Genomic DNA, 26,528 nt, shown 5'->3' with positions numbered 1-26,528 from the left:
TCGGATCGCAACAAAATCGTTTGCGGAGTCCTACCCTAAGATCTTGATGGATTACCTATCCCACATACTATGAATTAAACCAGTCCACCCGATAATGATTGCTGCAGCTAAGCATTTCCACTTGTGCATATTATGGAAATAACAGCTTTACTCAGGTCTCCTGATTTCACAACTTTAAAGTTTGTGTGGTTATAAGATGCCATTTACCTCCTATAAAAATAGACAGCTATATTTGAAATTGGGTTAAATTAACATAACATTCTCGTGAGAGTCGTGTCGGATCAACGCTGCGACACCATGCGACCCCTAAGGGTAGGACTCCACGAGCGATTTTATTGCGATCCGACGCTCTGCGACAAAGCTCATGACAAAAATAAGGTAAGTAATAGAATTGTCGCAGCGTTGATCCGACACAACTGTTGGATGCAGACGCTGCACGCTGCGTCTCCATCCGACAGTTGTGTCGCGTCGGATCATAACAATTTAGTTCAGTATCACTAGCAGTGTTGCAGCTTTGACCACACTAATTAAAACAATCTGATTTTCAGGACAGAATTTGCACATATCTCTTTACTAACCCTTGAACGTCAGTATAATGGAAATAAATGTTTATGAAATGCAGGCAGCATAACAAACCCCTATCTAGCTCTACATCTTCTATGCTACACTGCCGCAGGTAAGCGTGTAACCACTTTATTTATTCGCCATAGAAACAAACAGTTTTACGTTTCACGCTTAGGAACAGTGAGCGCATGCGCCGTTGCCATAACTACCGGCAAACTCTGGCCCTACAAATCCCACAGAAAAAAAAAATTGTCGCGAGAGTTTCTGGACCTGCCGCGGTTGCTTGGTAACTGAGTGACTCTGAGATTCACAGCGCTAGCACCTGCAGCCATGGAGGGAGAGAAGGACAGCTACTACCTGGAACGTATCCTATTTTGAAAATGGCTGATACTTGGGGAGACTGGGTCGCCTGTGCGGACAAGCAGGTTTTGTGGGGGGAGTGTTGGAAAGATTAATCATTTTTGAGATGAGCCCATAGAAATGGCTTCACATGGAAACTTCCTAGTTGGGATGTTCCCGCTGAACCTAATGTATTAGTGCTGACATTTGGTTTTGCAGCATTCTCAGGAACTTTAGTTTTTATATAGGAGGTTGGTGGATCATGACATTGTATTTATATGCTATTTATGATTTTGCCATAAAAGTATTTGCCTGATGCTTTTACTTTACCTTTCTTACCCCCATGATCCTCTACTAGGGGGCGGCCATATTTGTGCAGTATTAGTCTGTTAGCATTAGAAACTCTAACAGGTTATAAAGGGACAGTCAGGTTTAGGAACTTCAAGTAACAATTAATTACAACAGCAGATGCCGGACCAAATCCAAATTAGGGTGGGGAGGGAAATCGTATGACTTTTTGTCACAAAACAAGTAAGTAAAAAAATGTTCCCATTCCTAATTTGCATATGCAAATTAGGATTCGGTTCGGTATTCGGCCGAATCTTTCTCCAAGTTAATGCTACTTTTGTGAGTCCCACACCCCATTACCTCTATATGCTTTGGATTAGACTTCAGCCATATTAACTGCAAATGTTTGGGAAATTTAACCAAGATAGGCCATTGGCCTTTATGCCTGTTTAATCCACTGGTGTGCCATGACCCGACTCTAGTGTAAATTGCTTTGACTTTAGTCAATAATCCATCCATTTGTACTCGTCATAAATTGGGGGCAGAACATCAGCTGGTGCCACTGCATTTTCCACCTGTTGTTGCTGTGAGGGTGGATGTAGGGTCTGTACTAAATTATATAAAAATTGGGTACTTACTCTAGTGTTGCTCAAACAATACCTCCCAACATAAAAAGAGGGACAAAAAGATTTGCCATGCCCATTTTATGGCCACACCCCCAAATACCACATCCATTTTACAAAATTTGGCCGGTTATGGAACGTTTGAACACGTTTCTGGGGGTTTAGGATTTTATGTATTATTACAGTTTTGCTTATGAATGTGAATAGCCCTTTAAACTGCTTCCCCACAGTTTCCCCAAGAGACCTGTTTATCTTAAATTGTTACAATTGTTTCTTTGCTTATTTTACAAACGTTTCTTAAGTGCAGTGGTCACATGTTCTGGGCTCTCTGCCAAAAGCCTCATGAAGATTTAGAAACTTTGTATCTTTTTCTGGCTGTTCAGTGCAGAAGATCAAAGAGAAAGTTGAGACGTTTCAGTAACAATCCTGGACTGCGTTTTAAGTGGGACTGTCCCATGAATAGTTGTGAGGTATGCTCAAATGTGGGTTTTTGAGGCAATGTTGGTCAACTACAGATACTTGTAATTAAGCAGCAGGGCTGGATTTATATTTCTTATCCCATAGGCCCAAATGCCCTGCTATTGATATTGGCAGTTCAGCAGTTCAGTTGCAGGTGTTCTATTTGCCTTTTAATTTGAACAATGGAAGTATAAAAAATGAGGTGATCATGAGTGTTAACAGTAAAACGTAAGACAGAGAACAAGAATGTATTTGCTTATAGGCAGCAAGCATAGATTAAACTACAAGAGAATACATGACCAATGGCAATCCGCGGCATACGGCTCTGAAGTCAAATTGGTGCACAAATGCCAAGTATACTCTTTTTATAGTAGGTAATGACATGTATCAGTCCTTGAGGGTGGCTAATGTGTCTTAACTGTTGCCTAGGATTGCCACCTCACCCCTTTTAAAACTGAACATAGATGGAATCCACAGCCTGTATGGCTAATTAGCAATTAATTAGATGCATGATGCAGGGCTGCACATAAATCAGTTCAGTCTGCAGCATGCATCTAAATAAATTGCTAATTAGCCATACAGGCTGTGGATTCCATCTGTGTTCGGTTTTAAAGGGGTGAGGTGGCAACCCTGTGTTGCCCCTGTGAGAGTGACTTTCTGTGTTTTTATGTGATGGTTGTAAGTATCCCCCAGAACATTAGAAACTAGATTATGCTGTTGACAGACTGACGATACGCTCCATTATGACAGGATTGCTGCTCTACACTCACAGCTAACAGCAATAATACTAATGAGAGACATTTTTTTAATTAAGTGAAGCTTTTTTCACATCTGATTGAATTTATCTCTAATTGGCAAAGCTTTTAAAATGTACTGATAATTGGTGCCATTTTACACATTTTTAAATGTTTATTAATTATTTTTGGCTTCTGTTATTAGTTTACTGTCCACCATGAAAATACTGTGCAGACTGTAGTAGGCTGATAAATGTGGGATGCTTACAAAGAGTTGCTGAGAGGAGTATGCCTGAATATTCATTTGATTTTTATATGACTCTTGAAAACTACAGCTCATTTGGCAATGCACCTAGGCCTGGGGCCTCCCAAACCATCCCCCAGGGCCCCCAGCCGCAAAGTCCTCTCTGCCACCAGAAATAGGAAAAAAATCCCCCCCATGTGGAGGAAGAAAGCTAGTGCAGTAGATGGCAGTGCTTCACCATCATGGCCATAGTGTTTGGTTGAATTCAGAAGATTTTCTTTGTAATACTTATTGCTTTGTGGCTTCTAATATTCAGTTTTTAAACTATTCTTGAACTACAACTCTCAGAATCCTTCAAAGCATAAACCAAACAGCACAACTTATAAAGGTGACCACACACCGACAAATACTTTCCGGTATCTGACTGATTGGCCTGCTGACTTAATGGACAGGTGCCGTACCATACGATTTTGTTAGGCACCCCTCCCCCTGTTGATTAACCCTTTCCCTCTGAACAGGAAACTATTGATATCAGAGTTGCTTCTGTATATAACCTTGTGATTCCTGCTTTGGAGAGCTAGGGGGCACAAATGGTAACATTTTAGGAAAGCTTTAGGTCTCCTTTCATTTTGCATAGAGCAGAGCAGAATTGTGTCCAACAGAACATTCTGTGTCAGAAGCATGGAGGAGAAAGCATGAGAAAGGTGATATACATTTTAGTAAACGACCATAGGAAAAAATATGGTTTGGGGGCTTAAAGGAGAGAACAAATATATTGATTGCGCTTTAACTGTAACTTGGCAGGTTCTACAATGAACAAATGAATGATTATTTTTGGTAAAATAAATGTGATGTCACTGAATATATATGATAAACCATGCTGGCTGCTTTCAGGCGGGTGGTCTCTGCTGCAGAGCTGCAGACTGGGCATCCCTATTTAAGGCTGGAAATAAAAATAAAGTCTTTATCTTTCACTGACCTAGGTTTTCAGATAATGGCTAGCTATAATCATTGTATTACTACCAGTCGAGAAACTAGAGCACGCCGTGCCCCCCAGCAAAAAAAAAATCTTCAGAAGGGCCCTGCACACCCCATCCTCCCACCTATGTCCCACCTCCACCTGCCCATATTTTGCCTCTGCTGCACCTCCACCGCACCAACTCCCCAACCTGACCCCTCCCGACTTGCGTCCCAGGTAAGGGCTCTTACTGACGAGCGCTTGTAGCTGCACTCCCCTGCGTTCCGTTTTTCTGCGTTCAGCTGCAGGGGAGCTTAGAAATAGATGCATTCCGTTTTTTCCAATGGGGCTGTACTCACACAGGTGCGTGTAGGCGCCAAATGCAGGAAAAATGCAGCATGTTGGATTTCAACCTGCGTTCAGCGCCTGCACGCGACTGTGTGAGTACAGCCCCATTAGAAAAAATGTAATTCGTCTATTCCTGCGCTCCCCTGCGGCTAAACGCAGAAAAAAGGAACGCAGGGGATAGAGTCCTGCAGCGGGTCGGGTACCCGCGGGTTACCAGCAAAAACCTGCGGTACCCTGCGGGTTGCGTTTAGAAGTTCCAGGTGCGGGTATACCCGCGGGTCAGCGGTTCTGTGGGTTTGCAGGTTGTGGGTCGGCCCGTGGGTCTTCTCAATATCGATATTCACTCCTTTTTTCTGGTCACGTCTACTTCCGATGGCTTCACTTCCGGTTTCTAATGACAGCACTTCCTGTTTTACTCCTTTTTTTTCTGATCACGTCTACTTCCGCTGATGTCACTTCTGGTTTCCAATGACAGCACTTCCTGATTCTTGATGGTCAGCGGGTTTGGATTGCAGATAAGGTACTTGCGGGAAGGGTCGGGTAGCGGGTCCAAGCGGGTAAGAATGCGGGTCCGGGTTGTGGATTGCAAGTTGTGGGTACGGGTCGGGTTCGGGTCCCAAAAAATGGATCCGCGCAGGACTCTAGCAGGGGAGCGCAGATACAACCGCTCGTCAGTAAGAGCCCTAAGCGGGCAGCTGGGTAGGAGTGTTTTTTTATTAGCTATAGAGGAAGCAGACCCCACAGTCCGGGCCCCCCTACGACTGCTGGGTCTGGTTTCTCTATAGTTACGCCACTGATTACTACATTATAGGTATTACTACATAATAGGTAAAGATGATGTCTGAGAATCCATAAACCATCTACCTCTTAAAGGGGTTGTTCACCTTTACATTAACTTTTAGTATGTTGTAGAATGACTAATTCTAAGCAACTTTTCAATTGCTCTTCATGACTTATGTTTTTTTTTTAGTTTTTGAACTATTTGCCGTCTCCTTCTGACTTTTTGCAGCGCTCAAAATGGGGTTAGTGACCCATCTAAAAACAAATGCTCTGAAAGGCTACATTTATTTATTATTGTTATTGCTACTTTTTATTACTCTTCTTTCTATATAGGCTCTCCTATTCATATTCCAGTCTCTCATTCAGATCAATGCTTGGTTGCTAGGGTAATTTGGACCCTAGCAATCAGTAGTATGGTAATATTGCAAACTAGAAAGCTGATAAATAAAAGAGAAATAACTCAAAAACCTAAAATAATCAAAAATGAAACCAGTAGCAAATTGTCTCCAAAGTTAAGTTAACTCAAAGGTGAACAACCCCTTTAAAGTGGACCTGTCACTCAGACACAAAAAGCTGTATAATAAAAGTCCTTTTCAAATTAAACATGAAATTCAATTTCTATTTTTTATTAAAACATTCATAGCTGTTGTAAGCTCATTTAAAAATCTCAGCTGTCAATCAAATATCGTCTGCCCCTCCTCAATGCCTTAGGCATAGAGGCGGGGCAAACAAATATTTTCACTTTCCATTCAGCACTTCTCTCCACACATTTCCCCATTCGCTCCACCTTTTAATTGTGTAGCCAGGGCAAAGGCATAGACATTGGGTCTCCCATTCTGGTGCACAAACAAGATTCTGAGCTGATGCAAGGCTTGTCTTAATAACAGTGTCCACAAAATGACTCCTGCCTGCTTGCTATCATTATGAATTCCCAGACTGAAGGAAACCAGATTCAAATAATTTATGCAGTGTAATTAGGGCTCATTTTGCTTGACTAATGTGATAAAATAGGATTGTGAATAATTTTTTTGGTTGACGGGTCCCGTTTAACAACTAGATGGCAAATAGTGCAGTTGCCTTGTAACACTGGGGTCCTAGATTTGATTACAGCCATCCTGTAAAGAGTTTTTATGTTCTTCTCATGCTTGGTTGGGTTTCCTCTGGGTACTTGGGTATCTTCTCACACAACAAAAACCACACAGGCAGGCTAAATTGACCAAAGTGAGTGTGAATATGTTAGGGACCTTAGCTTGTAAGCTGCACTGGGGCAGTGACTGATGTGGATGACATATAAACTTGGTAAAGAGCTGCAGAATATGTTGGAGATATATAAATAAAGAATACTCTTTATTCATATTTACATCTTTCTACCACCTACGTTGTAATCTGAACATTGTGTGTTTCTACTCTTCTTTCTGTCATACAAGACAAGTGCAATTTAAGCACATTTCTTTACAGACTAAAATAGTTTATAGCTGGGATAATTTTTTTTTTTTTTTTCTTACCAGCAGTGCGGCTGAAATGTTCTGTTCTCTGCTGACTATAGAGGAAAAATGAAATATTTCCTATGGATTTTTACCTGGTTTGCAGCTGCACATTTAGCCAGTTGTACTATTAGCTCTGTTGTATTTAAATCTTAAGGGAATCGCTGTGTGAGTTGGACAAAAGGGCACAGATACTTTACTAACGTAAAGCTGCCATGTAATTCCTTATGATTTGGCTCAGCGAGGGAGCAATTGTAAGCAATGCTCACAATAGGTTTCAGTCTTACAGGGAAGTTACGGAAGCATCAATCGACACTACAGTTCTGGGAATGCCAAGGATACAGAGCAATACACACTACTATCATAAACATACTGCAAAACATTTTCCTATGCAACACTTGTAATTACAAAATGAATTCAGATTATAGAGTAATCTCTTTGAAAATCACCAAAGTTAGACATTCAAGAATGTTATTACTCTATTTACTGCATCCTAGTGATAACCAACAATTTTGCCATCTGCATCGTCTATAGCACAGGTGCTACACAATGTTAGCTCATTTAGCAGTTATAGTCTGCTAGTGCTGTTTGTTGCCCATTTACGAGCATTTAAATGATACCATCTCAGCATGGAGATTATTAAACTGAGAATGAAGAAATTACAGAGTTTGGCATGTTATGGTTGGTTTGTATCATTATTGAGTTGTTTGCTTTTTTTCCTTTTTATTTATGCCAAGGGATCAACAGTTAGCCAATCGTATCTTTTTTCCTTTTTTGTTCTAAATAGTGAGGGGCAATTCTGTTTTCTTTGAGCAAAAATTTGCAAAACACTCAGAAATTTGCAAAATACATTAAAACCAATCAGAGTTTTAATGCATTTTGCAAATTTGAGTGTTTTGCAAATTTTTGATTTATCAAAATGTGAATTCAGATTTTTATAAATAAAAACTCACCCACATTCTGTTCATTCCTAATGGAATTTTGCAAGTATATTTATCAAATGGTGAGTTCTAACTTTCACCCAATGATAAATACAATTCTAAAAATCCCATAGGAAAGAATAGAACATTGAGTTTTAATTTATTATAATCTAAACTCACATTTTGATAAATCTGCCAATTAATGTACATTAATATTTAGATTAGTGCAGTTTTAGAGTCTGTATTGCTTAAATGCTCTATTACTTGTTCTGGGGTAATAGTAAATTAACCCTTTCATGTTCCATGAAATAATATGTATAACATATTATTAGCCATGTTAAAACTGATTACTACCTCCACGCCTTAAAGGATCCTCCACTTAAAACTTTGTTTTGCGCAATGAAAGAAAATGTAAATCTAAACAACTTTACAATAAAGATTAATTACTTATTTTCATTAAATATAACTGCCACTGAAAACCATGTCTATCTGGCTGTTTATAGTCTCTGCACCCTTGGTTCTTACCTTTTAAACAATTTTGCAAGTCAGCTTTTTGAAAGGCCTGGAAGACTAGACTCCAGAGAACAGAATGGGAAGAGTGATGACAGCTGGCTGGAAGAGGAATAAGAGTGCATTTAATTAGCTGTCGGATGAACATACAGTTAAGTCCTCCACCAGATAAAAACTGTTTCAAGGGCTGAAACTCACCTAACCTGCGCATCACTAGTGTTTTTTTTTTTATCCCATTCTGTTCATTTGGCTGACTCCTGAAACAAGTGTAAGTTGTACTAGGTCTTGCAATCCATTTTAACCAGTGTATTTGAGATTGGTCTAGTGTGAGTATGTATTTTAGTCAGGACCTGCACATCAGTTACAAACGCTGCTTTTAAGTGAGAATTAATTTTTTTTCATTATGCAAATAAAACTTTTTTTTTTTTTTTGGGTGGAGGTCCTCTTTTAAGACACCACAACATTTATCTGTCTGTTTAAAAATCTTAAAGTGAGCAAATTTCAAAGCTATGACATCCCTCTATACACCTCTCTATTTCCTATAAGCAAGTTGCAGCAACAGAAGGGTTTAACATTTAAGTTCTTTTAACAAAGGCCATGGTTTAACCTTTAATATAAATACTGTTTTGTGTGCATTTTCTTGTTAGATACCCACATTTACAGAAAGAGCATTGATCAGAAAAAAATTAAACATTTCAAATGAGAAATAAAATATTTAAATGTAGATTCTTTCCAGTGTTGTGGCATTTTGCCATGCATCATACTGTCATGCTATGTATTCATCGTCTACGCGCCATGCATGTGCTTTTACTGTATACACTCATCTCTAAAATATGTCATTGGGACCTTGACACCCATCACAGAAGTTACCATAACCGAAGGATCAGAAGATGGTTACCAGTATGAAGAGGTAATTGTTTTTTTCCTTACAATATGCTATGGAAATTATTTTACAAATATGTATTGCATATTATCAACTACATAAAGGTTAAGCCTTACTTACCTGGTTTTGCCATTAAAGGAGAACTAAACCCCCCATTGTGATAAGTCCCCACTGGCCCCTCTCCCTGTCTCCCCCTTCACAGTCTTACCCCTGAATTCTGTCCCCTCTAGAAATAGCGACCGCACATGCAGAGTGAGCGCAGCAGAGCTCATGGGCACCATCTTCTTATCTTTGGTAATCTTCGTGTCTTCTTCCTCCCCTTCAGCAATTTCCATCTCTTTCGGGGCATGCACAGTTGTCGCGAACCAGAAGATTGCTCCAACTGCGCATGCACTAATACGCTGCTCGCTTCACGACGATTACAGAAGAGAAGAAGATGGCACCCATGAGCTCCGCTGCGCTCACTCTGCATGCGCAGTTGCTTTTTCTATATGGACAGAATTCAGGGGTAAAACAGGGCAGGGAGGGGGCCAGCGGAGGGGGGCTAGTGGGAACTTATCACAATGGGGGGGTTTAGTTCTCCTTTAAAATACAATCCCATTTGAGAGCTCTTGTAACCACTCACATTGGTGCCAACTAGTGAAAACACTTGGGGTCATTTGCCATGCTCAACATAGTGTGCAGATTGCAAAATAAGGATACGATTGGCCACCTGTTTGCATACTTTTTGGTGTCCTGTATTATCGCAGGCCTCTGTACTCCTTTTCAGAGGCCAGAAATCTGTAGCATTCAAATTGGATGATATGCTTCCTTTGTTACGTAGCTCTTGATCCAAGAGGGGTGGTGGTGGTGGGGGGAATAGCTAGGCATGTAGGTATCTCCCTGCCCTTTGACTTTAGGAAGGGGCAGGAGGAGCAGGCTATTTAGTGGCCTCCTTAGCTTGCGCTCTTCTACCTGGCATGACTGTGTTACCCCAGAATGCAAGAGTTTCTTAAGTGTTAGCGCTCTAGCACTTGCACCCCGGGGTAAAGTAAATGCCCCCTACTGTTTCCAATGTAACAATTGTCGCCTTCTTAAAATGCAGAAAAATACAGATTGTTATACAGATAACAGGTAGGGGATCCGTTATCCTGAAACCTATTATTCAGATAGCTCCTCTGAATTATGGAAATGCCATCTCCAATAGACTCCATTTTATCCATATTATACTAATCATAAAACAGTACCTTGTATTTGATCCAAACTAAGATACATTTAATCCTTATTGGAGACAAAACAATCATATTGGGTATATTTAATGTTTAAATTATTTTTCAGTAGACTTAAGGTAAGAAGATCCAAATTACACAAAGATCTTTTATCCGGAGTCCCCAGGAAACCCCCCCCCCGCCATTAAAATGTGATGTCCTTTCTGTTCTGAAATGAGTGAAATAAAGATTTTGTGAATATATCAGCAAGTAGTAATGGATCAGATTGCGTTACTCAGAAATCCGTTATAATGTATTGAATTATTGCATTGCCATGTCCTTTTTTTCCAGCTGCAAGGAAACATCTTAAAATTGTAAATTTGGTAATAAATGAATTTCAAAAATATGGTCCTGTCAGTAAGCATATGGAGAGCCCTATAAGCCTCTCTGGAGAGTAAAAGAGCAGCAGGTTGGTGGTTTGGCACTTGTAATCTGGTTGTACATTTCAGCACCACGGAGAGAAGCAATGGGCCTTTTCTGAGAAGAGATGTGAAATCTGAAGCCCTTTATGCTCTGATGTTTGTTTTCCATCATGTGTTGCTAGATCATATAAAAGGTTACAGGAAGCACCTTATTAAATGCCATTACGGGTAGGCAATTATGTATGCAATAGTTCTGTTTTGGGTTTATGGTGAGAGGGAATCCCTTAAATGAATGTGTAGTCTTGGAAAATGCGCTTCAAGTTTTGCAAAGGGTGCAGGGGAGTATTGGAAATATATACTCTTTATTTTAAGAAAGGTGTAATGGAAAGAATTAAAAAAAAAAAAAAAAGTTCAGTGATTTTAAAGTCATTGTTAAATGTAATTTCTGTACTGCTTGTCCTTCCAACATAAGCCATAGAAACTGTCTAGAACTAGTAGCCAAAACTCTGATTTAAGTCAAGTTTAGCTTATGGCCATAGTACTTTAATACACAGACATGGGTGTCTGCAGAAAACGGGGCAGTGGAAGTAATCTAATATCACATTTGGTAGCATCCCACTGAAGAAGAACCTATTCATGACAATGCAGAAGTTTAACCTAATTAAGGCTTGCCTTGGGGTGGGAAGTATAAAAAAAAATTCTGTGTTGTTGGCAATTAAATTTCCAAACCATTTCTTGGAACTACGGTAGCTAGAGAAGTCAGGGTGGGACTCTTGCCCCCATGTACACAGTAACGGTTTTTGGTGGTGTAGACAAATAACAAGCACAGCATAGGATAAATGTAACCAGAAAAGTGTACGTTCCATGATACCTTGCATAGTCTCTAATTAAAAGACCTGTGATAATGGAGAATAGCAAAAAAAGCAAGATTTTGTTAGAATTAGTCTACTCTAGAGGAAAAGATTCTACTGTAACATTGTTTTAATGGTTATTGTAACTGGGGCATGCCATGGAGACCGTAGTAAGGTGGAGACATATCGCTTTACATGTACAAGTAATCTATCTTGGAAAGTTGCTAAGAATTTTTTTCATTCGCTCCCCGTGCTGTATTTTTAATTCACTATGAGATGCAGATCGCACAAATACACACCCCTTAGTGCTTACTTAGGAAGCACTCGCACCTTGGGGTAAACCTTCCTCTGTAAAGTGCACCTCCTGACATCTGAATGGTGCACAATTTAGGGGGAAGATTACTTGTCTTCTTCCGTCTGTCCTGTTAGGATTGCGTTCTGCCTAATGTAGGCTGTACTTGATTCAAAGTGCATTCTGCAAATTTGTGCACAATGCATGGAGCAATGCGTAAGAGTACAAAGTGCAGAGAAAACCCAATTGTGCCCTTTTTTCCACTTTACACACTGCATGGTGCATTGTAAATGGTTTCCTTATAGTACTTAAAGGTTAAGTTGCTGTAACAACCTTCCCTGATTTACATTTTCCTGGATTAATTCCATTTAATTGGAGTTTTACAAATGACATTTTTTTTGGCTGATTTTGATCGTATATTGTAGCTTTATGTGGCACGGACAATTCTTGCCAAGTAAAGAATCTGGCACAGACTGAAACCAAATTAAAAAAACCTTTAATTACTAGTTCAACAGAGATTGTAATTAAAGGAGAAGGAAAGGCTTGGTGCATCCCCAAGTGACTGTATTGACTTACCTGAAACCCAGGGCCGGTGCTCCTATCAGTAGAAAACTGCACCAGCCCGGGGTTATTCCAGTGAGCACCACAGAGCGATCTTCTTCAGTCTTCCTCTGTCTTTGCGCGCTGCACATGCGCAGTAGAACGAAGACCGCACTTTAACTCAAAAGTGGGTTATTTCATTCAACTGCTCATGCATTTACCCTGGGAAATTTGAAGAAGGAAGAAACGGGAAGTGGATCGCTCCATGGTGCCCACTGGTATTACCCCAGGCTGGTGCAGTTTTCTGCTGATAGGAGCACCGGCCTGGGGTTTCAGGTAAGTCAATTTAATAACTTGGGGGTGCCTAACATTTGGCACCCCCAAGTGCACCAAGCCTTTCCTTCTCCTTTAAATCTGTCTAAAGCATTCAGCTGATTTAATTCAGTAAGATGTAAATTTAATTTGTTTCATTCCATGCCATGCATCTTTTTTTTAAAAAAAATGCAATGTGCATTTCATTATTGTACAGTATCTTATTCTTCCTATATAAACACTTAAGTCTAAGAAAATGTCTTAGAAGTGCATTTTATTCTACTTTAAACAGTTTAAACTGTTATCTAGCAAAATTCTTCTAAAAATTCTTAACAATAATGGCACCCACCTTTTGCAGATAGAAAGCCTAAAATGAATAAAAGTCATCCTATTTTACAGTTTGTGCGCTGGTTCAGCCTTGCTGTGTCTGGTCAGGTCGTTTCAATTATTCTGCACAAATTATTATTTTCACTCAAGCGTCTGTATTTTTGATTAACATTCACAGTCATGGCTTTAGAAAAATGAACATACTTACTCAGCAGGACGTGATTTAACCTCATGATTGCTTTACATTTACATTTGTTTTTGGCACTGTAAGTGAAATATGGGCCATTTAAAGAGTGTTGGAAAGGTATAGATGAAGTATATATTGTTGCTAGGCTAATGAATTTTCTAAAGTTCATTAATATTTGTTTGGAATTTAAGAACTTAAGGAAATACTGTCTATTACATTCTCTTCCATACAGAAACATTGTATAGTTATTCTAGTTGATGAGAGTTCTTCCATATATCACAAGTTTCCTATTCTATCATTACAGCAATTGCAAAAAAAAGGTATCTGCTTTATCACTTACTGAACCAGATGTCACCCATTTTGCTGCTTGAGGCAAATAATTTTGTATGAGCTGCAGCAGAACTGTGCTACGGGTAATGCTTTATGCTGCAGTTAAACAAAGCTTGTAAGTGAAGAATTTACCAAAAACTGAAGTCTTATAGGCTCTGGAATAAGCCTACACAGTATGTGATTTCTATTAGCTGCTTTAAACTGGCTTAGGTCTCTTACCACTACTACCACAAAGATTGTGTCTTATTTATAAAATCCCTAAGCAAAAAAAAAAAACCCAAATATATATATATATATAATAAAGTACCCCCTGTTGTAAAATATAACTCACCAAGGTGTTCCATGATCCGATAAAGGCACAAAACCAAAGCCCAAGTGCTTTTTTTTTACAGGTCATGAAACACAGGTGATTTCTTATATACTGAACACATGTTTTACAGCAGAGGGTACATTATTTGTTATAATATACACATTTCAATGAATCGTGTCACAAGTTACAGCACTAATTATAAGAGATGGCATCATGAAGCAGAGTATATAAATTGCAGGATAATGATGGCTCTTGTGTGTGTTGGTAAACATCTGCTTATGTTTGTTTGCTGTGTTTAGATCCCACCTGATGATGATGATTTCAGTCTTCCTGAAGGAGAGGAGGACCTTGTGAGAACTGTGCAGACTGTTCGTGATCAGGCTGAAGACAGTTTTGTGAGTACTGGCCATTTATCAAAACACGTGATGATTTTTCAAGAAGCAAAATAAAAGAAACATTCTAGAAAATTTGAAGCTTAAATTGTGAATTGTTTAATTAAAAAACACTGCCCCTTGCTATACATATAGGTACAAGCTGAGTGATGACTGCGGACACTTCCTTTGTGTTGTGATATTTGACAGGCCTAGAGCAGCAGATCAGGAGTTCCTGGAAAATTTTGCCTAATCTGCCCTGCCTGTTGTGTGTATCAGTCTCCACTAGTCTGCCAATTAAATCCACTCCATCACAGCCCTATCTATATATATAATTACTTCCCTTTCTTTACTTTCTGGCCAAAGGATTATTGCCTAGTCCTGCATAGTGAGAATATTATGGCCTCCCCCTAATTCTTGCTACTTCTTCTTTGACTGGTCTGTGAATCCTTGCCTTGAGAATCCCTCTTGCATAAATATCATAGCCTGTCATGCCTTGCCTTGCCATATTCTTGTATTATGTTCCAGTTCTGTTTTACACCTGCTTCATCCTCCTCTAGTCTGTCCAGTTCAGATCTCTCCAGATCTTTCCCCTTTCCACCTTACTGTTCTTAGTTGTTTTGTTAGTTCCTTTGGGCCCCTGCTGCCTCTTGCTTGAAAAATTCACCACATTCTCCTTTAGAAATGACCAGGTGTATTCGTGAACATACACCTGGTGGTTAAGTTGTTCCATTAATTCTGAAAATGTGACCTGGCAAGGTCATACAATCTTCATTATCATTCTTATGATATTCAATTACATTTTTACAAGATGATGTTTGCCTTATGGGAATATCAGTATTATTAGAAAGGAATTAAAAGTTCTCAGAAATAATGGGTCAGATAACAACCATTTTCACAACAGCTGTTTCTCAACAGCTGTGGTTCCAAAATGTGCAAAATTGTGAGTAATCGTAAACACCCCTCTTTTCATTACAGATTAGTAACAGTGTGGTTTGGATTACTGTCATGTTAATCATATCTTTAATATCACAATCATGCAGCTACAATGTTTGCTAAAAAAACACTTAATGGACATTCAGTCAAGAAGCTCGAAAGCTATTATTACCTTATAAAAAGAAATGACAGTGAGCGTTTATTACCAAAAATTAGAAGCAGTTATTTATACGAAGTTAGAGAACTATAAGAAAGTTACATGTATTTTTTTTGTTGACTCCACTGAAAAGTTTTTTTCCCCAAATGAACATGAACATAAATCTGCTTCCTTTTATTTGAGAGCATGTCATCTCAACATAATTCAGCTATCCTTTGATAGCAGCAGGTTATCTACAGGGAAATTGGATGTGCTGCTTAGCATAATATTGACTTCTATAAACCTCAACCAAACCTGCTAAATAATATGTCAAGCAAAAGAATCCTTAAACTTGAGACACAAGTTCACATTTACTAGCAAATAATAATCAGAAAGAAAAAGAATACTTGGCCATAAATGAAAATGTATTCATAGAAAAGAGACAATAATTAACTTACAGGTTAGACAAGGCAGGAAGAGTGGTAATGACACAGGTAAGGTAAAAAGGCATGTAGGTAGGCTAAAGTCCACAGCAAGGAACTCAAGAGCCTCAGATTTGAAAACCACTCATATGGTTAATGCAGACGGCATACAAGCCTGATCAGGAACAGGCTTTTATCAAAAGATTACAAACAAAAAATCAAACAGACAAAAGGAAATGGCACTTCCATTGGCATTAGTGGGCCTTTTAACCCGTGCCTTCAATTATGCTGGCTGCATTCCGACCAGCCCTACATCACAATAGTGTTATACACCAAAAAATGAAAATGTTTTAAAGTAATGAAAATATCATTTACTGTTGCCCTGTACTGGTAAAACTGATCTGTTTGCTTCAGAAACACTACTAAAGTTCATATAAACAAGCTGCTGTGTAGCAATGGTGGAAATTGAAAAAAGGCTATATGGCACAGGTTAACTAGTGGATAACATTATGTTCTACAGAGCTTATCTGCTATCTGCTGTGTAACCTGAGCATTTTCTAATTTGAATGGCTGCCCCCATTGCTACACAGCAGCTTATTTATATAAACAATAGCAGTGTTTCTGAAGCAAACACAACAGTTTTACCATTGCAGGGTAACACTTTTATTTTTTATGTTACTGTTGCTTTAATTTGTTTTAAGAATATACATATTTACTTATCTTTCTGTTCAAAACCTCTCCATGCATAATGGTACAGTCAGCACCAGATAGGCTAGAAACCAATTGCAGAGATTCAAAACCAAATGGTTAAATTATCTAAAAACTACAAAATAAAGTAGATGAAAAATAACTGCAGACTAATAATATTATGTGTACCATTCAAAGGGCTGGAATTGTATGGTAAACTTCCAAGCAGTTGTGCATGCTTGATGAACTGCTTCTTTAGCCTATCTATTGGTAAGCACTATGTTCTCCATTTTCCCCTTTCATGGCATGGAATGTTGAAACTTCAACAGACATATCTGGGGCAGGCAGCCAGTTCAATTCTTGCTGCTGAGTGTTTTATGAGATTATAAATCGTGCATGGTGATGCATCCAAACACATTCTCAATTGGTGCATTTACTCAAAAGTGGATATTATGATTTCAAGGGCACTTCGGCAGTGTAAAGTTTTGAAAAAAGTATATGTAGTTAGTTGCTGACACAGCAATGCAACAGAAATAGAAAATGTCTGAGCAAAAATAAAGCAGTGAAACATAATGTAAACCCTTTCATAAATTGTATTTAGTGTTGCTGCAGTACAGTGTCTGGGTTGAGACCAATGACAAATTTTTTTTTGCTAAAAACTGGCCAGTGCAACCCTAATTTTAAATATTTTCAATATCTGTCTCTGCGGCAGTGGAGCTTAATATGAAATTGGTCAGCCAATTTACACTTCTCGCCATCTTTTTGTATTTAAGACATTCTTTATGTGTTTTTCTTTACTTTGAGAGACCTTTTACCTAAGTAAAATGACACATGATGTGGATATGTTTTTTAAAAAAATTCAAGTTTTAACTAATTAACCAATTAAGAGGCCCCGGAGCACGGATTGGCTTGTTGTGAAGCACTAGGGTATTTAAGATTTTGTTTAACACTGTGGATCTTCCTTGAAAAAGATCCCAACAGGGATCGAAACGTTGGAATAAGATACCATGTCACAATAAAAGATTGTATGTTTTCACCAAAAGGGAGTGCTGGTTTGGAAACTATTGAGATATATATCTATATATCTATATATCTATATATCTATATATCTATATATATCTCTATCTTCACAAGGACAGCACCCTGCTGAAAACATTTTCCCCAGGTGCTCGGTAAATGACCAGCCACACCGTGATCTTTGTGTATTAATTTCGTGCATGAATAGCCGACGTGATGTTTCGGTCCACACAGGGACATTACTCATGGGGAAGGTCCCTTCTTTGCTTTCCATTGATCATTATACTTTAATTTGACATTTTCTAGTACAAGTCCAACTACATCCCTGATCTGTCCAAAACTCCATTCAAACACTGACAAGCCCTGACAATGTTTGGGCCTGCTTTCAGAGCAGGAAACACATGAACATAATTAGACTGTGCCTTTAAAGTTGCTTTCCATAGATGGTTTTGGGGATTAACCCCAACTGCGGCACATATAAATGTAAATAAGTTTAAGATTATTCTGTGAATATGAAAGCTATGCTATAATACTTTTCTGTCTTTTTTTAAGAGGGAAATATTGTTCATGTATCGCATCTAAATTTTGTGTGTATTGTAATACATTCTTGCTTAAAACTAATTTATTTCTGTACTGACCATTAATAAAAAGTCTGAATTATGTCACCCATAAGGGGCATAGTGTGTGTGCATGGGTAGATATTTCAGCTAAATTTAAGGTTACTAAGAAAATTATTATTTGTGAATGCTATATACTGCCGACTTTAAGTGAGGAGAATGAAGCCCAGCTACTTTTACAAACGGGAGAGGCATTACAACTACTTCAAGTTGTTGTTGTAGGAGATTTCAATTATCCAGACATTGACTGCAGTAAGGGTTGGCCAACTCAGAAAAGCTAACAGGTTTGTTAAAGGAAAACTATACCCCCAAAATAAATACTTAAGCAACAGATTTATATCATATTAAGCGGCATATTAAAGAATCTTGCCAAACTGGAATATATTTTTAAGTAAATCTTGCCCTTTTACATCTCTTGCCTTGAACCACCATTTTGTGATGGTCTGTGTGCTGCCTCAGTGATCACCTGACCAGAAATATTGCAACTCTAACTGTAACAGGAAGAAGTGTTGAAGCAAAAGACACAACTGTGTCTTTTAATAGGCTCATGTGATCTAAGAAGTATAGTTTGTTTGTGTGCACAGTGACTCGTACAATCCCAGGGGGCGGCCCTTATTTTTTAAAATTGCAATTTTTTATTTATGATTACCCAATGGCACAGAAAAGCATATTATTATGAAAATTGTTTGTTTACATGAAGCAGGGTTTTACATATGAGCTGTGCTATGCAATATCTTTTTATAGAGACCTACATTGTTTGGGGGGTATAGTTTTCTTTTAATATGCTTAGTGACAGCTTTTTATTTCAGTTGGTTCAGGAACTGACTAGGAAAGATGCTTTTTTGCATCTGGTAATAACTGATCAAACCAAATTCATCTTTTATTTGCATGGGTATGCACTTATTCACAGTGATCATAACATGCCTTTGAGATTGTGTAACAGAGAACTCAAAAAGGCAGTAACTAGGACACCAGATTTTAGACATGCAAACTTTGGCAGTATAAGGGCATCTCTACAACATGGTAAATTGAATAGATTTTTCACAGGGTTAAAAAGGAGGTTTTAAAAGGAGAATGGAATGTCACAAAGCAAAAACCATTATATTAAGATGGAAAGTTTAGCAGTGAAGTTGATAAAAAACATGCATTTAAGGTATTCAAGTTGGGACAACTGTACTAAGGTACAAAGAGGCAAATAAATCATGTAAAAAAGCAATCAGACAAGCTGAAATGAAGGTTGAAAGGGTCATTGCAGAAAGGACTATGGTAAATACTAAAAAAAATAAAAAAGTGGTGGGACCAATGTTCCCTCTCATTCCTTCTTTTCATCCTTCTTATTCCTTTTGTGCTCTCATTTTAAACTTGTGTGTGCAGTTTTTTAAAAAAAACTTTGTGCTCAGTTTAAATTTAATACAAAATTATTTGTGCACACCACAATTTGTTGTGTGTGTTGGGTGGGACCCATAGAATCAGAGGGATGTGCATTGGTTGATGAGAGCAGGATAAAAGCAGTGGCTCTGAATTTTTTTTCTACTGTTTACAAGACTGATGAACCAGTAAATGAAGGCTTCCTTTTTAATAAACCCTGTTCTAATAAAACAACTATTGATGCATGGGTGACTCAAGAGACCAGAACATGAAGGTAAACCAAGGTCCAGGAATGTACTAGAAGAGCTTAGCTCTGCAGAATTCTTTGTGTTCTGGCATGGTGCCAAGAGATTGGCAAATTGTTAATCTGATGCCATTATTCAAAAAAGGAACCCATTGTCTGTCTGATACCTATGAGAATGCATTGCAGTTTTGGGCTCCAGTCTTTAAGAAAGATATTAATGAGCTGGAGAGCATGCACAGATGTGCAATTGATGGGAGAATTAAACTATGAAGAGAGGCTGTTAAGGTTGGTATTTTTCTTCTCTGGAGAAAAGGTGCTTGCTAGGGGAGATGATTACTCTTTACAAGAAAAGTAGAGGACATTATAGAAAAATAGTGGGGGGAGGTCTTTTTTTCCATAGAAAATATCAAGGAACCAGAGGTCACCTTTTTAGAGACATGGAACTGAACTTTCATTTGAAAATGAAGCAGAAATTGTTCTTCAAGTTGAGAGCAGTGAGGTTGTGGAATACACTGCCAGAAGATCTTTAGAAGGCAGATTTCGTTAATTTCTTATACAATATGACTATTAAAGGGTTGGATGCTTTCTTGGACAAGCATAATACGCATAATATCCACCTATTCTTCATTTAGTATGTATGTGTGTATATATATATATATATATATATATATATATATATATATATATATATATACACACACACACACACACATACACACGATCAGCACTCTCTGTAATTTGTGAAATGATGTTGATTCATTAATAAACATGGAATAAAATAGGAAATCTGTCCAGTTCTACATTTATTTATACACACATACATGCACTGGGGAGCAGTTGAACTTTGATGGATTTTTATCTTTTTTCCAACCCAAATTAACTATGTGACTATAATGATATTTATGCGTTCTGCTAGTCACGGCGATATTAAATTGTCTGCTATTAACATGTCTTAATAATTAAACATTATTGTATTTAATCTGTATAGCTATTTCACAAGAGTGCACTAATGCAGACACTAAACATTTTTGGTAAATAACTGCAACTTTGACTTTCGTATCAGTATATTTCTGTGTCTTACATTTATATAGTGTAAATTCTTTGTTCAATTTGAACTGTGTATTTCCTACATTGAAAAAAAAGCATCCTAACTACTTCACCGCTAAAAAGGGCTATTTTTAATTTTTTTTTTCTTGCCTGACTGCCACTCTGATTGCAGAAAAGTGTTTTATGACCTCATTTTAAGAGGTGAAACAATTGAATTTAGTGCTCATTTATGAGCGTAAAAATCTGTTTGCAAATTGGTAGCAGGAGAATGACTGGTTAATGAGGTATACAGTATTTCGTTAACTACTTCAGAAAATGGGCCCTGGTGAATAGAAATGATCTTTAATGGAATCGCCATTCTGCGCTAGAGAGAGTTACAGAAAAACGCACAAAACTAGAAGAGCTGCTGTGTTCCCAGAGATAGTAAGCTGCTCCATAATAAGGGTATGATAGATACAGAAGCCCCATAATGTCTTGCCTCACGAACTGCTCTGCAAATCGTGATATTTCTATTGCGTTCATTTAATTGCTTATTTTCCAGCAATCACAAATACAGTTAAATTTCAGCACAAAAAAATATCAACAAGTAAAGGAATTGTTCTGGTGCAACATTGCTTTATATTCACAGGGGCATATTTATCAAAGACTGCAACTAGGGCTTACCACTGGTTGCTTGTATGAAATTCTGTGGCTCTCTTCTTATTTCTGTGGGTTTGATAGGAATAGATTTATCAAGGGGTGAAAGTAAAAATTCTTCCTTTTCATAACTATGCCTTTATAATGGTTTTCTTTCCCCTTAAAGCGAGGGGTAAGTAAAACGTATGGGGCATTTCCCGGGGGGGGGGGGGGGGAGTTAGCCAGGAGGGAGCTGAGGGCACACAGAGTTTTGGCTCTGCTGCTCTTGCCCTGCATTTTCTCTGTTGTCACATTCGCGCTGACCTCTGCTCCCTTGCATGTGACTGCACGGAAACAAAAGCTGTACTTTTAGTGCAGCAAATGGAACTGGGCAATGGAGCAGATCCTCTTCTCTCAGCCTGCAAATAAACCACAGACTGAGAGCAGAGGAGCCAACGCTCCGTGTGTCCTCAGCCTGTGTAGCATTTATTGTTCTGCCCTTGGATACAGGGTATTCAATATGCATCCCACCAGTTCTCTGTACCTAGGGAAGCTCAGTGGGCTTGTTTAATGCTATGAAAGATTTGGAGAAGGTGGGCTGTCCTAAAACATATGTTTGGGAAGCATGGACAACTTTAACTTTTGTTGCAGAAGACTGGTAGAAAGCAGCACAGAAGCCTCCTGCTCTTTTAGATTTTTGCCTTTTTATAAATACAGGTATAGGACCTGTTATCCAGAATCTTCGGGGCTTTCCGAATAATGGATATTTCCCTAATTTTGATCTGCATACCTTAAAGGGGACCCAATACCCAAAAAAATGATTCAAAATCCTATTTTATCACATTAGTCAAGCAAAATTAACGTTAATTACGCGATAAACATTATTTGAATCTTGTATCCTTCAGTTTGGGAATTCATAATTATAGCAAGCAGGCAGGAGCCAGTTTGTGGACACTATTAAGGCAAGCCTTGCATCATCTCAGAATCTTGTATGTGCACAAGAATGGGGGGACCCGATGTCCATCCCCATGGCCTGGCTACACAATTAAATGATGAAGAGAACGGGGGAATTTGTGGAGAGCAGTGACATCTAGAAAGTGTTGAATGGAAAGTGAAAGTAATTTTCTACCCTGCCTCTTTGCCTAAGGCATAGAGGAGGGACAGACCATATTTGATTGAGAGTTGATTTTTAAATGAGCTTACAACAGCTATAAATGCTTTAATAAAAAATAGAAATTGGATTTTATGTTTAATTTGAAAAGGACTTTTTAATACAGATTTTGGTCTGGGTGACCGGTTCACTGTGTCTTCTAGAAAATCATGTAAACCTAAAATAAACCCAATAGGCTGGTTTTGCTTCCAATAAGGATCAATTACCGTATATCGTAGTTTGGATCAAGTACGAGGCACTGTTTCATTGCTACAGAGATAAAGGAAATATTGTTTTAAAATTTGGATAAAATGAAGTATATGGGTTACAGCCTTTCTGTCATTTGGAGCTTTCTGGATAACAGGGTTTCTGGATAACGAATCCTATGCCTGTATTTGTTGCCGGGGCTTTAAAATATATTTTTGAAGTTTTCATTTTTCATCTTCGGTTTGTTAATGGATATGCCGTTATAGTGTAGCATATTTTTAATAAAAGCTCCATCTACTATAAACTACAACCTGCTCTTTTGTTGAAGAAATTTTTGAAACTACAGTATTTAGAAAACCTAAATGCTGCAGATATATGTTTGTGAAGTTTGGCAAACTTTATTATGTGTTTGTTACTCTCACAAAACAAATGTCTGTACTATATTTTTGTAATATTTACTCTGTAATGAAACCAATAGAATTGTTTGCCACCAATAAGGAATTCTACAGTTTTGTTATGGTTAAGGTACAGCAATTCCTGAGACTATCTTTGAAAAATTGTTTTAATCCTTTATAGTTAATATGATGTTGCCTTTGTAGATGTATTGCATCCCATGTAGATAACCGTGCAGTTTGTACTTTCCAATTAGTTTTTTTTTATTTAATTTTTTTTGCATTGTGCGATATTAATAGGATCAGTAATTAGTGTACGTTTTCTTCCAGTCTCCCAGATCAGTGCTTACTACGCAGAGACCCGTGTCTCACAGACCTGAAGTGGTGGATGATTTTGTTCGCAACTTCCTGATTAAAATGGGCATGATGAAAACTCTGGAATGCTTTCAGACAGAATGGTAAGCTTGACACTGTAAAATATCCCTACAACATTTGTGCAATTGTGTTGTATACCCTATCTCTATCTATCTATCTATCGATCGTATCTATAATGTTCAAAAACAATTTTTTTTTTATTTATGTGTGCATATACAGCCAACTTGAAGTTTTGGTCCACTCTAGGACCTTTCTCAAGGCAACCACACCCCATACATCATTGTAAGGAATGCTCACTGCTCTGGCCTCTGCTCCAGTTCTGGTCCTCTTCGGCAAGATGATGGCGCCCAGGGCTCCCACGTGGCATGTTCTGACGACAGTGCGTCAAATGATGCCAGCACATCAAAGTGTGCAGCATCAGCACGCAGCGTCATGATGTCATCACGCCTGTTTTGGCACCAAATTGGCCTATTTAAGATGCCAGAACATTACAGACCTTGCCCAAATATAGGTTCATCTTCTTGAGTTTCTGGGTGTGATCTATTTGATTTTATATCTGATTCCTGTTATTGACCATGGTCTGTTATTTCGATTGTGAACCTTGCTGCCTGGACTTTGACTACTCTTTTGGTACCACGAACTGTGTTGGACTGGTTGCTTCCTCCTTGGTCTGCAAAATCCTAGCGGATCCTCCGGGCCCTTACAGTCAAGTATAAATAGCCAATGATAACCAACCAATGAAGGAAGTGGCATCACCATAATAATATAATATATTTTATTATTAATATATTATGGTGATGTCACTTCCTTCGATATCATTGGCTATTTATACTTGATGAAGTGTGGGTGCGGTTGCCTTGAGAAAGGTCCCAGAGTGGACCAAAACGCCAAGCTGGCTGTATATGCTCACATAAATATAATGTTTGTTTTGCATAAAATCACGGTGTTGCCAGTTTTTTGAATATTGTACTTTATTTTACCATGCACCCGGGTGTGTGTGTATAGATAGATAGATAGATAGATAGATAGATAGATAGGAGCACTCACGGGTGTCGTGAAATAGAGGTTTTATTGGAGTATTACAGACTATCCCACATCATGTGCTCCTAACTATATCTATATGCTCTCTTTCGAGGAGCACCCGGGACTTGACTGATTGATGGTGAGTGCCGGTTAATAATATGAAAATATATATATATATATATATATATATATATATATAATTTCGTCAATGATCCTCAGAAAAGGAGCACTCTCGGGTCTTATGAATGAAAAAAATTATTTAATAGGGGCACACAACTTTTGTGCCCCTATTAAATAATTTTTTCATTAATATTTAGTCATTGACTAAATAAATATATATATATATATGTGTGTGTGTATTCATAATTATTCAATTATTATTAGTTTATCATTATTATTTGGGGCTGGTGAAAGAAAATATAATTAATTAATTGTGATTTTTATAGAGTTTAGACTTATAGTGTGGAATGATGTTCTTGTTGTAATCTTTTTGCCACAGTTTGCTACTTTCTTAAACAAAAGTGGTTATTTTGGGCTCCAGACACTCGGGTGGGCCACTGCAAAATGTATGTGGGCAGATCTTACATTCTCATGGATAAACTTAGCTGCTGGTGATTCTAGAAACAGTGCCCTCATAGACTTATGGTTCTAGAAGCTAATAGCAGTGTCTCTTTAGTAATGAGGCCCTATGCATAGATCATAACAGGAAACTATGTAAGGATCAAGTGTTAAGACTTCAGACACACTTCATTTTAATTCAGTCAACAGCATTTAGTTCAGTAAGTATATTTCCAACACACACAGAAATTAATTTGCTTCGGTATATATTGTGATGTTCATATGTGTGTTTTTATTTCTAGGTATGAAATGATGCAAAAAGGGCTTTTATCAGCAGAAGTTGCTGGTTTTGTCCCAGATATTTATGCTCACAACCAGATGTTAGAGACTGAGATAAAGAGTTTGAAGAAACAAGTGGAAACATACAAACTGGCTGCCAGGTACATTTGTAGTAGTAGTAGTAATATAACTTATGTTACCAAGGCCTTATGGATACCTTGCTACACATTTTTCACCTTACTCTCAGATGATGGACTTTTCATTGCCACTTAACATTAAATGAGAGTCTAAACTTCCTTAGCTAAGTGTCTGTGACACTGTACATGCTCACTGTGCTCTGGGCAGCTGTTAAGAAGCTTAGCTAAGGGGTGTTCACAAATCATCAAGCATGAAATTTGGTTCACCTGTCATAGTAGTTGATGCTATATGTCTAATAATTAAAGGAAAACTATACCCCCCAAATAATGTAGGTCTCTATAAAAAGATATTGCATAAAACAGCTCATGTAAAACCCTGCTTCATGCAAATAAACCATTTTCATAATATACTTTTCTAGTAGCCATTGCGTAATCATATATAGGTAGAAAATTTACATTTTAAAAAATAAGGGCCGCCCCCTTGGATCATACGATTCACTGTGCACACAAAAATACCAAACAAACCATACATGTTAGGTCACATGAGCCAATTAACAGACAGAGTTCTGTCTTTTGCTTCCACATTCTTCTGTTACAGTTAGAGTTGTAGTATGCAGGTAAGGCAGCACACAGAACATCATGAAATGGTGGCTCAAGGCAAGAGATGGTGCATCAACAGATGAATAAATGAAGAGGAGCTGTGCTTCCTACCCTTTCAATCATTTTAGCTGTTGGTATGAATCAATGGAACAATGCAGTATGGACGTGCAAATGTATGACCACTGATGTGGCCAATTGGTACAATACAAAAGAGGATTGATAGTGTATGATCAGTTTACATTTTGCATCCAAGTAAACTGGCCTTTATGTATTGGCTTAGCTAACAGTAGGAAGGTGTTGGATCCCTGGTAGTCAGGATCCTGCCTGGAGGAGGCTAATGCAACTCTTGTAGTCTTCTGTAGATCCTTATTGGAGAGCAAATAAGGTAGGGTAATGGTATATACAGGGTGCTTTGGATATAATAAGTGTGTTTTTTAAAAATAAGAAATTAGGTA

General features: G+C 38.1%; 1 protein-coding gene across 4 annotated transcripts in view; it reads left to right on the top strand.

Moving 5' to 3' along the window:
* The first annotated feature begins 772 nt into the window (after window positions 1-772).
* The window catches only part of LOC108701857 (sperm-associated antigen 16 protein), a 474,505-nt gene continuing 448,749 nt past the window's right edge, over window positions 773-26,528 (top strand). For 2 of the 4 annotated variants that reach the window (XM_041576876.1, XM_041576878.1), the window contains exons 1-4: window positions 2,114-2,284; window positions 14,192-14,287; window positions 23,432-23,559; window positions 25,360-25,497. In XM_041576876.1, the coding sequence (XP_041432810.1) occupies window positions 2,129-2,284; window positions 14,192-14,287; window positions 23,432-23,559; window positions 25,360-25,497 (518 nt within the window). In that variant the 5' untranslated portion in view covers window positions 2,114-2,128. Of the gene's footprint in view, window positions 929-1,289; window positions 1,435-2,113; window positions 2,285-9,114; window positions 9,162-14,191; window positions 14,288-23,431; window positions 23,560-25,359; window positions 25,498-26,528 lie in introns of those variants that run through there. The other 2 variants (XM_041576877.1, XM_041576879.1) reach the window with 2 other exon arrangements.

This window comes from Xenopus laevis, chromosome 9_10L, assembly GCF_017654675.1.
Source record: "Xenopus laevis strain J_2021 chromosome 9_10L, Xenopus_laevis_v10.1, whole genome shotgun sequence".
NCBI lineage: Eukaryota > Metazoa > Chordata > Amphibia > Anura > Pipidae > Xenopus > Xenopus laevis.
This window is presented reverse-complemented; position numbering and strand designations above follow the sequence as displayed.